The following is a 14,298-nucleotide window of genomic DNA, read 5'->3' as shown; positions in this document are numbered from 1 at the left end:
TGTGTTCTGTTCCAAATGCAGGTTTTCTTATCGTCGCGAGCAGCTTTGCCAGCTAACTCGATCACTTCGGCGGCCGAAGCTATATAACGCCGGCTAGGTGGACTGGTACACTGGTACTAACGCGATCGGCCTAGCTACCCTTGCGGGGAACTCCAGATCGACACGGTTCGAGCGGGATTTTGCCTTTCCCTTCACTTTTCCTCCTTTACCATGTCCAGGCATGGCTGCTTGGGTTGGTTTGTTGATGTGTTGTGATGCGAACCGATGTGGTGTACGGTTTGAATGAGAATGATCGTTACGGCAGCGGAGCGGGGATTTTTAAGCTGACTGGCTGGCTCGAGAATTACGCATGTGTGAGACTGCGACCAATGTTTCCCTCATTTTTTTCTTTTTCCTTTCCAATCGTGCTTCATTCTATTTCGCTGCTGCTCTGGTTGCCCGTTTTGGTCGGTACGATTTGAGGAGCACAAAATGGACCAATCAAAAATGGGCACATAGTGTATTTGGACAATGCTTGATATTTCACAATTATTCAATTATTTATCTCAAGAAAAATGAAATGTTATTCGTTATGATAGATGCGTAGATATATTTCCTATCAATTGATGCAAAAACCTTTGCGATCTATTGAGAAATGCTCGAGTTATAAGCGTTCCAAATCTTGCATTTTTTCCTACTTGTTCAGTGCCTAGATTTCCATTTCACCCCCTATATCTTCCGGTTAGACGTAGTCCTACGTCAAAAAACAATATCAATCAATTGATTCATTTCTTCATTCCGAAACCGAAATAAACAACTAATTACGCCATATTTAGTTACTGGATGGTCAAAACCTCTCTTGTGTTATGCTTTCTGTCTAAAGCGTGGAGACAGTTTTTTATATAAACTGAATAACCTCTTGTCTGCGACTGATGCGACGAATCAAAACGAAAATATCGTTTTGCAACAACGTGTGTTAATTTTTAAAAACATGTAAAAATTTCTTCGGTTGATTTTCCCGCACAGCCCAAAATTATTCTAACCTATCGATTTACATGTACTTCCTTTCCAGTTCTGTGTTGCCGCATTCGCTCCTAGAGGTGAAAAAGTTTAGAAAAAAAACTATCATTAGCTTTCCGTTTCTATTGCTTTAGGATTGCTGTCTCCAGGAGGAGGATTAGTCTAGTGATAGTCGTCAACGGAGAAACAGTGTCTTCTCTATTGGGCCACAAGTGTGTAGTGAAAATCAGCAGGTGCAGTAACTTTCGGATAGTCTGTGGTAACAAACTGGACCAAGGATGACCAATAAGTACAAACAACCCAACACCAACGGATTATCAGCTAGGAATCTGAACATCGCTATCGTTGGAGGTGGATTGGTAAGAGGAACCAAATTGGGCGAACTTGATAAGGCTCCGAACTTTGTGTATGAAACTATTGGATTATTGCACGGTTGATAGGTAGAGCGATCTGTGTAGTGATAAGCATGGAGCGGAAGTCAAAGGTCTAATCGTGAATCATATGAGTACATTCCACGAGTTTGTGAATAAGCTGTGTCGGAAGATGGGAAAAGTTGTTTAGTATACAAAAACAATTTTTGGTATAAATACTGATTGAATTTTAGTCTTCTTCCAGCAGTTTTGTTCAAAGCGCATTCCGCATTCTTGTTTGAAGTTGCGAATGAGTTTCAGTATCACGTTTCATCATATATTGTCATTCTCTCAAAAATTCATGATTATTTTCTATGTCATTCCAAGAGATATTTCAAACATTTTTTGCGAGATTTTTGTTGTGAAAATTGTGAAAATTTAGGTTGGAGAAGTGCGGATAATACGGACTGTGGGAGTAATATGGACAGGTGGTTGATTTGTATAGTTACATTTTGAATTTCAGATTTCTGTTAATGAGAACTTCTTCTCCTACTTCTACTATAATATTTAAGCCTTCTTACGGCAATGAATACTAATTTAAAGTGGAAAAGGGAAACAAAAACCGAAAATAATACATTATTCGTGTATGTAATTTTAGTGGCTTCGAAATTAAGCATTTTGAGTGGTTTAATTTCCAAATTCAATTCGCTGATGGTTTATTTTTTAGTTTATGAGTTAACAGAGAAGCGGTATTAGGTATGTACGGGAAAGTAAATTAATTTGTGAGTGGAAAATTTGATTTATTGAAATAATTGTGTTGTTGGGGTGAAACGGACAGTCGCCAGTTGGAATGAGATGGACTGTGATTTCTAAGGAATGCCCTGCGTCTATAAACGGAAATCAAATTGCCGAAGGTGGACTGTTTAGAAGCAGACTGGAACCAAAAGCAAAATTGTTGAGGGTCTGTCTGTTTATACTGCTGAAAAGCACAATGTCACTTCTAGATGGATTAATTCGATTTTTTCATCATTTAATGGACATTCGTGATGAGTTCAAACCTTGGTTGAAGAAAATTATTCCTCTCTCGAATGGTAAACTTTTACGCTTCGTACAAACCCGTTACAAACCTGTCAATATTCCTCCACTATATGTCCATATTACCCGCATCGAAAAAAATGTTCTACTTTTTGGCCCGTTTTATGTTGAGTGAAGTACCTTGAAAAATACTTTTTTATGTTAAACATTTGGTCGATTATGTCGAAAACTGTATATTGAATTGCAAGAAACTGCATTAAAGTTTAGGGAAACATGATTTTCCGAATATACAGGGTTTTCCATTTCGGGCTTCCGAAAGTATACAGCCCTGCGCTGACAACCGTTTGACATAGCTGTCAACCAAAGCGTCATATCGTTAGTTGAATGTCTGCCATTTTACAATATGGATCGTTTTAGCATCGCACAACGTGTTAATTTTGTTAAATTATACTATAAAAATGATGAAAAACCGGCAAATGTTTTTCGAGCATTACGGACGGATTTTTGTCGTCATGGACGGCCTAAAGAGCACACAATCGCTAATGTAGTGCGTAAATTCGAACAAACTGGATCCGTAGCGGATATTGTGAAACCTGTGCATCATCGTAATGTGCGTTCGGCCGAAAATATTGCTGCTGTTGCTGCCAGTGTGGAGGATGACCCGAATGTTTCGATTCCACGGCGTGCTCAGCAATTGGGCTTGTCAAACACATCATTGTGGCGAATTTTGCATTTGGACTTGCACCTACATCCATATAAAGTCCAACTGGTACAAAAATTAGAGCGTGGTGACCATGGAATGCGTTGGGCATACGTCGATTGGGTGAACGAACAACAGCAGCAAAATGCTGAATTTTCGCATTAAATTTTCTTCAGCGATGAGGCACATTTCGATCTCGGTGGCTATGTGAACACCCAAAATTTCCGTATATGTGGCTCAGAAAATCTACACGTGATTGTTGAGAGGAGGCCATTGCATCCGCCAAAAGTGACTGTTTGGTGCGCATTATGGTCTGGTGGAGTCATCGGGCCGTATTTCTTTGAAAATGAGGACGGCGAGACGGTAACTGTGAATGGTGAGCGCTATGGCCGCATGTTAACCGATTTTTTTTGTCACAAATTGAAGATATGGATACGGATGACATGTGGTTTCAGCAGGATGGCGCCACGTGCCACACAACACGACCGAACATGGCCATATTGCGAACGAAATTTGAGGGACGCATAATTTCGCGTTTTGGTGATGCCGATTGGCCGTCCAGATCATGCGATTTGAACCCGCTAGACTTTTTTTGTGGGGTTATGCGAAAGACCGTGTCTATACCAACTCTCCGCCAACTCTTGAACAGTTGAAAGACAACATTCGTGAAGTTATGACCGAGATACCGCTCCATATGTGCCGAAAAGTCACCGAAATTTAAGTGGCTATTACATGTACAGTGGGGTCAAAATCGTGATTTTTGAAGATTTTGCTTGAATTTTTGGACTTTGGGCATTTTTTATTTATTTCGAATTTAGAGACCCAGCTTTAACATTTATTTAAATTTAGGTTTTCATATGTCTAAATTTTGTCGGTATATTTAGTGCATTGCGTTGTACAAAGATTTTTTTTCTCGTATTCAAAAATATATGAGATTCACCTCTTTTCTGTATTTCGATCGATTCGAAATATTTCGAACGACTTGATAAAATTCCATTCTGTATTTGGTTTAAGTTGTTTTTGCATTCCGTTCGATCTGTTTCTCTTCGAACATTAAATGGACAAAACGTTCGAAATAGGGAATGCGAAATTATAACTCGAACGAAATAACGGTTTCTAATGAAATGAAAATCTGTCGGAATACAGAATAGGGCTGATTATCTTTACATTGGATTTAGATGGTTTACTAAATTCATAGGAGTCAGCAGTACGATAGAGCTCTTGTGAGAAAAAATAAAGCCATTGTGGAAAGATCATTCGGATTAATGAAAAGAACACTCAAAAATCCAAATTAGTATTATTGTTTTATTTTAATCTTACAACTGAAAACCACGAATACAATAAAATAATTGATTTCAGGAAAATAAAAACAATAATGAAGAACATTTTTGTGTCTCGCAATGCTCTCAAAAATTCAGGAAAAACAGGAAGTGGGTTATATCTATGGTATAACCGCAAGGGTGACGTAGGACTATCGTTGATTTAGAGATCATTTGTTTGAAGTTGAATCTAAATCCATCCTGAATGAATGAATAAATAAATATTTGGGTGACTTCAAAAACGAGAGTGTTACTTTGAAGACTCAAGGTTTTATGCATCCAATATTGGATACAAAAAACCTTGTTCTGAAGAATAATCTTCAGAAGCTTTCCTGTTAACTGCACTTGATTGACAAATCACAAAACCAAATGTATGTGGTCGCAGTATTATATGGATAGAAAACATTAAAATAAACTCGCTTGAATGTAATTTTCAATTCCAAGGAGAACTGGCAGATTATTTTTCAGCAACGATCATTTCTTTGCAGGTTTCCTCTTGATAACCAGCAAACGAAAAGAGTTGCGCGCGTGTATGTGTGTGTGTGTGGCGGCTGCTTCTATGTCTTCCCGAGTAACCGTATTTCGATGCTGATACTCTCTTGGTCACCTTCTCTTCTCCTTCTGATCGATCGGCTTTTCTGCGCTCCCTCACAGTTAAAACAAACTGATTGCATTTCAGGTCAGGTCAAGCCAGGTAATGAATACCTCGATCCCTCGCCGTTCAGCTCGTTCAGTAACGATGTTGTCTTGTCGATGTCCTCAGGCGTCGTGCACAAATTACGTAACGCAAAAATCCGAATTTTGAACCTCCCCCCCTTTCGTAACGCAATTTCCTATCTCTAATAAACAGAAAGTAACGCAACATCTAACCCCTCCCCCCTTATCGCATTACGTAATTTGTGCACGACGCCTCACGAAAAATGAATGGGTTTCACCACCAGAATATCATTTCAGTATGCTTTTCGTGCGTGATTGAATCGAGAGAAGGTGTGGTTTACGATGGCAATTTGGAAGGCAAACTAGAGGAGAATGAACTCTCTGAGTATGAAAATTTCGGCGACTGAGCAATAATCGATTGAAAATTATATAATTTTGGCGATACGAAACATTTTCCGTTTTTCATGTTATGCATCCATTATTGGATACGAAAATATCCTACTGATGGGAAAGAATAATCTTCAGAAGCTTTCCAGCTAATTACACATGATTGAAAAATTACGAAATCAAATGTATTTGGTCGCTGTGTTCGCCATATAATTAGAAAACATTAAAATAAACTCTTTCGCATGGATGTATTCTTCAATTCCCAGGGAACTGGCAGATTATTTTTCAGCAACGATTAGATCTTTCCGGAATTTTCTCGATGCTGTATGGCATCCAAACGAAAATTCTCGTTTCAGTTTGGCCTGCAAAAAACTTTTCTGAACTCTAATCCATCAAATTTGGAGCCCTGAAAAGGGCCGTTGATTATATGCTAAGCTAATATAGCACCCTCTCCTTGGATTCGACGGGCCAGTTGAATGTCCTTGGGCATGAAGTGACGCGTTTTGCATGGATAGCACACAAATTTGTATCTTCGAAAAAGCCTCCTGCAGCGTCATAACCGCGGAACTTTGGAAGCGCAAGTCGGTTTTGAAGTCCTGAGCAATTCCACGATCCAAAAGCTGCAAAGGTAGCTTGCGGATCAGCAATTCGGTCGACTTCTGATAGCGATGAATTTCACGCAAAATTCCCGGTCGATAGCGATGTGGCTTCTTCACCTATCCTGCGGCTGGTGCGCTTATCCGAGCTGCTTTCGTGTGATTTAGATTCTATACTTTTATGGTTTATAAAATGACGCTTCCTTTGCTTTCGTTCATTTCTTACTCTACTCTCGCACCGTGAGGACTCGAGCTCGTTAGTCTTTCGCAGACAGCTCGTTAGTCATTCGGTGGTAAGGCACACGAAGTCAGCTCGGATAAGCGCACCAGTAGCAGGATAGGTAGAGAAGCCACATCGCTATCGACCGGGAACTTTGCGTGAAATTCATCGCTATCAGAAGTCGACCGAATTGCTGATCCGCAAGCTACCTTTGCAGCTTTTGGATCGTGGAATTGCTCAGGACTTCAAAACCGACTTGCGCTTCCAAAGTTCCGCGGCTATGACGCTGCAGGAGGCTTATTCGAAGATACCAATTTGTGTGCTATCCAGGCAAAACGCGTCACATCATGCCCAAGGACATCCAGCTGGCCCATCGTATCCGAGGAGAGCGTGCTATAATAGCTTAGCATATAATCAACGGCCCTTTTCAGGGCTCCAAATTTGATGGATTAGAGTACAGAAAAGTTTTTTACAGGCCGAACTGAAAGGAGCATTTAGCGAAAATCGTGGTTTCGATAATAATTCGTTACCGATAGGTGCCATGGATATGGATTTCTTAATGAAGAATATGAAATACATGACATGATGTAGTGAATATATCCGAAGAAATCACTTTGGTGAAACTGCATTATGAAATTATTTGTGTACGAATGCCGCAATCGATAGTCGACTCTAATTTACGCTGGGTAATTTCCTCGGAGGACTCGATTCCTCCTTTGAACATTAATAATCTCTTTCTGGCAAAACGATGTGGTATGAATCACATTATTTGAATGATAGAATGAAGAAGTTTTCTGCCAATTTCCTTCAACCTCCAAACGTATCTTTCTCCCGTTTGTCGTTTTCGCGTTCGCTAATCCTTTCTCACAACACCCATTTCTCGTTTGAGAAATTGTTGAGTAAACATTGTTTGCCAGTGCGCGTAGAGCGGGAATTCCTAAAGATTCATTGCACCTCTAATAAATTGCCGAAAGACGTGGTCTTACGTTGATCGCACTTGATTGAAAAAATCCAAAACGAAATGTATTTGGTCGCAGCATTATATGAGTAGAAAGCAAATAATCGCTCGAAAATGACTTGATTTTCGCGATGTGAAACATTTTCCGTTTTTCATGTTATGCATCCAATATTGGATACGAAAATTTCCACTGATGGGGAAAAAAAATATTCAGAAGCTTTCCTGTTAATTGCGATTGATTGAAAAATAACAAAACCAAATGTATTTGGTTGCAGTGTTATATGGATAGAAAACATTAAAATAAACTCTTTCGCATGAATGTAGTTTGCAATTCCCAGGGGAACTGGCAGATTATTTTTCAGCAACGATGATAGCAACGAGAATTCCGCGCGTGTATGTGTGTGTGTGTGTGTGTGTGGCGGCTGCTCCGATGTTTCAAGCGGAACGAAATTAGCTTCACCACAACAGCGACAACATGCTCCAATCGCTGTTCAATCATAACTGAGTGGATTTACGAGCGGCGCTCGCTTATATACCGATTGGTGATTTCAATAGCCTGTTTTGAAAGCAATTTTAAGACTATTGAAACAAGTTTTTGGATGAAAAAGTAACAAGTATATGACGCGTAGACATTTTATCTTTCAAATGAAGTGTTTATCATACCATTTCGTTCAGTTGTTTAAGAGCTATTAACGCTCAAAATCTCGGTCTCCAGCGTAACGCTTTCGTTCTCGATACATTGGTTTTACACCCCGGTATAGAAATGAAAGACGTAGTCCTACGTCAAAAAAAATACGCCACATGTAGAAAAAAGACACATACGAACGCATTTAAATAAAAATTAGAGCAGAAGTGGGTCTCAAAGTTATATTTTTTTTGAAAATTTCGAAATGCCAGTAAATATATATTTTTTTTGTACCGTGTATTTAATTTTTTATTATTATTCGTTTTTTGATAAAAAAATTGTTTGAAGATATTTAACGATACATCTTGGTAAGATGTACTTTCAGCATTTTTTTTTTCTTATTTTTGTCTCAAAGCTATTAAGAAAAAAAAGGTGCATTTTTCACCATAGATCCTATGGTGTACCATATAAGGACTCAAATATATGGTACTACTGCCAAAATGTTTTTTTTAGTACCCTATACAATATTTGCCATACAGAAAGTGATTTGGTTTGTGGGCACTTTTTACTCCCTTACCCGGCCAGGCCCTTTCTAGGGTATATATTCATGAATATATTTTTTGTTTGCCTGGTAGCACCGCACCAGTTGAAAGGATTTTTTTCCAACGATGATAACGATGATAATCTACGTTTTTTACGATGTGGTTAACAGAACAGCCACGACCATCAAAGCTATGACAGTTGTACAACAGAACTTTGATCTGGTATGTTGTCACAAATTGTATGTTGAATTTTCCAAAAATCATAATCTTCTCCGCAATCAACATTTGAATATTCCTGCGTTGCAGAGCACAAGGTAGATACATCTACCGATTTTATTCTCGGCTTCATTCACTCTATAAAATTCTTAAAAAAAAGACGTGTGGGTAGTGTCGGAGAAATAACAGGAGAGACGCAGAACTACACTAAGGGGTGTAAAATGAAATAACTTATTGAATATTCGAGTAGTTTCTCTGTACCTATTACCAAAACGCCATTGTTTCCGGCACAAATTCGTAGAAAATTCATGATCGATCGGAATCGAATTACCATCTACTAATAAGCCCAAAACACTTCCAAAATCACACACGCTTTCTCCAAGCAAACACACATCAGTTTACTTTTTTATTATTTCGGATGTCACTTTCGATTGCATCGACCTGTTGCATTGAATTGTAATGTAATAATTTTCTTGTGAAAAGCTTAGTGGCCCTGCAAAGCGCAAAACTAACTATCATATGTCGGAAATTGTGTCCTTATTTTGCCAATGCACTCCTCTAGACAAACCGAATTTCCGCAGGCAATTTTGCAACAGTATCATCATTAAGTCTCTGTTCATTAGCATGAAAAAAAATGAAATGACATGATTCCAAAACGGGTTGAAATAAAAAATTTTACAACTTAGTGAATCAAAATAAACAATTCATTCATTATTCTACTGATAAAAATACAGCGTGCTTGCAATCAATCGTTATTCAAATACTTCCATCGATTACTAAACTAAATATCTTTTAAACTTTTATTCTTCAATTAGGTTGGTTCCCTGCTGGCACTACATCTCGGAAAGAAAGGACATGAAGTGGACCTGTACGAATACCGGGAAGGTATGGTTCAAATTAATAAACGCTTCGCTTAGTTTGTCAAATGAGCTCTTCTTATCCACACGTGAATGTTCCATTCAGACATCCGCACCGCCGAGCTGGTCATCGGCCGAAGTATCAATTTGGCGCTGTCTGCCCGGGGGCGTAAAGCCCTTGCCGAAGTGGGCCTCGAGCAGGCTCTACTTAACCATGGTATTCCGATGAAGGGACGCATGCTACACGACACCAAGGGAAACCGTAAGATTGTCCCATATGATGCAAACAACAACCAGTGCATTTATTCGGTCGGCCGAAAGCATTTGAACGAGGTTCTTCTCGATGGTGAGTGCGGGTGAAATGTGATATCTATCGTTTACGCGTGAGAGCATTGCTTCGCGGTGTTCTATACATTGTTGGAACCGGATAGCAGTTGCGGTTGTAGGGTTTCTTAGTACTGTTGCCGGTTGCCCATATTTGTCTGTTATGTTTCACGTGTAGCGTTACATATATAGTTGTATTCATTTTTAGCTGCGGAAAAGTACCCGAACATTCGTCTCCACTTCCACAGCAAGCTGCAATCGGCTGACCTGGATGAAGGCAACCTTAATTTCGTTAAGTAAGTCATTGGTGTTAATTCATTCTGCTCGGAAACATAGGATTAGATTATGATTTTTCGTTGCACAGCCCTGAAACGAAAGAAAATTCACAGGCTATTGCCGACTTGATCGTTGGATGTGATGGTGCCTTCAGCGCAGTGCGAAAAGAAATCATCAAACGGCCAGGATATGACTTTAGTCAAACTTACATCGAGCATGGTTACCTGGAACTTTGTATCCCTTCCACCAGTGATGGTGGATTTGCTATGCCCGAAAATTATCTGCACATTTGGCCTCGGGGAAAGTTCATGATGATTGCACTTCCGAACCAAGATCGCACTTGGACCGTGACCTTGTTTATGCCCTTCAGCAATTTCAACAGCATCAAGTGCGACAACGAGCTGATGCGTTTCTTCAAGCAGTACTTCCCGGATGCGATTGCGTTGATCGGTCGGGAACGATTGATCAAGGATTTCTTCAAGACCAAACCTCAATCGCTGGTGATGATCAAGTGCAAACCCTACAACGTAGCAGGAAAGGCTCTGATAATCGGGGATGCTGCTCACGCGATGGTTCCCTTCTACGGGCAGGGAATGAATGCGGGTTTCGAGGATTGCACCGTGCTGTCGGAGCTGTTCAACAAGCACGGAAGCGATATAGAGAGTGTATTGGAGGAGTTCAGCGAAACCCGGTGGGAGGATGCGCATTCGATCTGTGATTTGGCTATGTACAATTACATTGAGGTGGGATGGAAAATTTGCAATATGATTGGGATGTACTTCTACCAGTATTTATTTTGTAGATGCGTGACCTCGTAACAAAGCGTACCTATCTTTTCCGGAAAAAATTGGATGAAATTCTGTTCTGGCTGCTACCGAACACATGGCTGCCGCTGTATAATTCGGTTTCTTTCTCTCACATGCGATACAGCAAATGTATAGCCAACCGAAAGTGGCAGGATCAGGTGAGTTATCTTTTTTTGCCTCATGTGTTTTGATGACCAAAATAGTGCGCACAGGGATTGGATTGGTAAATTTCAGCAATTCCAAATGAAATCGACAAATGACAAAACATGAGTATTTTCAATTCGAACGAAAGTTTGTATTCCGTTTGGGTTGGAGGAAATATGAGTTGCCCTCAGCAATTGGGACTTTGTTTTGACTCATTGTAACTTTAGAAAAGGTCATATCGATTTTAGTAAGAGAAATTTTTGATAATTTATATCTCAAAAACTATGAGTCCTACCGAAATAGTGTCTGAGAAACAGTTATAGAGTATTGATGTCCAAATGTAAAAAAATATACACTGAGAAAAAAAATTAGTACTTTTTTTTATTTACCAAAAAAACTTCAATTTGAAATATCTAAAATACATATATATTTTTTATTTTCTCATATAAAATAGAAATCATATAGAAAATGGGTAAAAGATGGTAAAACTATTTTGACGAACTTTGTGGAACATCGAATTTTTATGAATTTTCGAAACTTCGAATTTTTGTATGTTAACAGCCACGAATTATGAATTCTGATGTGATTTAAAATAAAAAAGTTATATATCAATCTTCTTCTAAATGCTGCCATTCTCGAGATGTTTAAAAAACAATTTCTAATTTATTATCTTTTTCAATTTTATATATTTTTTTTCAAATTTTTATATGTATTTTTTAATTGTTTTGATTTTTTTCATATAAAATAGAAGTCATGTAGAAATTTTAAAAAATTAGTACAAGATGGTAAAACTATTTTTGACGAACTTTTCGAAACTTCGAATTTTTATTAATTAACAATCATTTTTAGCCACAAATTATGAATCCTGATGTGATTTAAAACAAAAAAGGCTCTTTATCAATCTCCTCCTAAATGCAGCCATTCTCGAGATATTAAAAAAAAATCAAATTTATTGTCTTTTTTATAGTAAATATGCTCTTTTAATATGTGTCGCATTATACCGCCATGTTCATGAAGTTTTATGAACTTGCTTATAATTTTCAACAACTTTTCCAAGCACATCATTATGGTAAAACTATTTGTTTAGGAGTTGAAAATAGAATTGAAAAACATTATCGCTACGTTTTGTATTAACCCACATGTCTTCAAATATTTTTCAACGTAACTCCTAAACATATAGTTTTACCACAATGATGTATTTGGAAAAGTTGTAGAAAATTATAAGCAAATTAATAAAATATCGTGAACATGGCGGTATAATATGACAAACATATTAAAAGAGCATATTTACTATAAAGAAAGACAATAAATTAGAAATATTTTTTTAAATATCAGGAGAATGGCTGCATTTAAAAGGTGATAAAGATCTTTTATGCTTTAAATTACATCAGAATTCATAATTTGTGGCTAAAAATTATTATTGACATACAAAAATTAAAAGTTTCAGAAATTCATAAAAATTCGATGTTCCACAAAGTTCGTCAAAAATAGATTTACCATCCTGTACCCATTTTTTTAATTTTCTATATGTTTTCTATTTTATATGAAAAAAAATGTATTAAAGTTTTTTTTTGTAAATAGAAAAGAAGGATTTTTTTTCTCATTGTATATTTTTTTCACGTTTGGGCATCAATACTCTATAACTCTTTTTAAGACACTTTTTCGGTAGGACTCATAGTTTTTGAAATACAAACTTTCAAAGATTTCTCTTACTAAAATCGATATGCCCTGTTGAAAAGTTAAATTTGAGTCAAAAAAATCCACAATTGCTGTGGAAAACTCATATTTCTTCCAACCTAAACGGAATAAAATTTTCGTTCGAATCAAAAATACATGTTTTTAAAATCTGCATTTGTAGTTCGATTTCATTTGGAATTGCACATTTTGAAATATTTTTTTGACGTAGGACTACGTCTTTCATTTCTATACCGGGGTGTAAAATCAAAGTTTCGAAACCGAAAGCGTTACGCTGGAGACCGAGATTTTGAACGTTAATAGCTCCTGAACAACTGAACGAAATGGTATGATAAACACTTCATTCGAAAGATAAAATGTCTACGCGTTATATACTTGTTACTTTTTGATCCAAAAACTTGTTTCAATAGCCTTAAAATTGTTCTCGAAACAGGCTATTGAAATCACCAATCGGTATATAAGCGAGCGCCGCTCGGAAATCCACTCAGTTCTAATTGAACAGCGATTGGAGCATGTTGTCACTGTTGTGGTGAAGCTCTTCGTTTATCATGAAAGCGCGGATGAACGGTGTCACCAAGAGCCTGTTTGTGCACCCTAGGCCAGAAGGGAATCCATCAGGAGGAGAGTGATGCCACAAACGGTTCCCCGGGAAGACATCGCTACACACACACATACACGCGCGGAATTCTTTCCGTTTGGATGCCATTCAGCATCGAGAAAGTTCCGGAAAGATCTAATTATTTCTGGAAAATAATCTTCCAGTTCCTCTGGGAATTTAAAAATATATTCATGTGAAAGAGTTTATTTTAATGTTTTCTAACCATGTAACACAGCGATCAAATTCATTTGATTTTGCAATTTTTCAACCAAGTGTAATTAGCAGGAAAGCTTCTGAAGATTATTCTTCCCCATCAGTAGGATATTTCCGTATCCAATATTGTATGCGCACGCAATCGATTATTGCTCAGTCGCCGGAAGTTTCGAGCTCAGAGAGTTCATTCCCCTCTAGTTTGCCTTCCAAATTGCCATCGTAAACCACACCTTCTCTCGATTCAATCACACACAAAAAGCATACTTAAGCGATATTCTGGCGATGAGACGCATTCATTTTTCGTGAGGACATCGGAAAGACAACATCGTTGCCTAACGTGCTGGAGGAGACACATACACGGGCAGAATTCTTTCCGTTTGGATGCCATTCAGCATCGAGAAAGTTCCGGAAAGTTGTATTCTGGTGGTGAAACGCATTCATTTTTCGTGAGGACATCGACAAGACAACATCGTTGCCTAACGTGCTGGAGGAGGTGGACGGCGAAGGATCGACACATATACGCGCAGAATTCTTTCCGTTTGGATGCCATTCAGCATCGAGAAAGTTCCGGAAAGATCTAATCATTGCTGGAAAATAATCTGCCAAATATTAACCACTGGTGGGCTTCCAGTATCGAGGAAAATGTGAAAATATCTAATCGTTGCTGGAAAATAATCTGCCAGTTCCCCTTGGAATTGAAAATTACATTCAAGCGAAAGAGTTTATTTTAATGTTTTTTATCCATAAAATATCCATATAATACATTTGGTTTTGTGATTTG

General features: G+C 38.1%; 1 protein-coding gene across 2 annotated transcripts in view; it reads left to right on the top strand.

Moving 5' to 3' along the window:
* Positions 1-1,147: 1,147 nt before the first annotated feature.
* The window catches only part of LOC129764970 (kynurenine 3-monooxygenase), a 44,024-nt gene continuing 30,873 nt past the window's right edge, over positions 1,148-14,298 (top strand). Inside the window, exons 1-6 of one of the 2 annotated variants that reach the window (XM_055764666.1) lie at positions 1,148-1,358; positions 9,420-9,489; positions 9,568-9,807; positions 9,994-10,081; positions 10,150-10,804; positions 10,864-11,025. In XM_055764666.1, the coding sequence (XP_055620641.1) occupies positions 1,278-1,358; positions 9,420-9,489; positions 9,568-9,807; positions 9,994-10,081; positions 10,150-10,804; positions 10,864-11,025 (1,296 nt within the window). In that variant the 5' untranslated portion in view covers positions 1,148-1,277. The remainder of the gene's footprint in view (positions 1,359-9,419; positions 9,490-9,567; positions 9,808-9,993; positions 10,082-10,149; positions 10,805-10,863; positions 11,026-14,298) is intronic. The other variant, XM_055764667.1, reaches the window with a different exon arrangement.

This window comes from Toxorhynchites rutilus, chromosome 2 (genome assembly GCF_029784135.1).
Source record: "Toxorhynchites rutilus septentrionalis strain SRP chromosome 2, ASM2978413v1, whole genome shotgun sequence".
Taxonomy (NCBI): domain Eukaryota; kingdom Metazoa; phylum Arthropoda; class Insecta; order Diptera; family Culicidae; genus Toxorhynchites; species Toxorhynchites rutilus.
The sequence above is the reverse complement of the archived record's forward strand: the minus strand, read 5'-3'. Positions and strand labels throughout refer to the sequence as shown.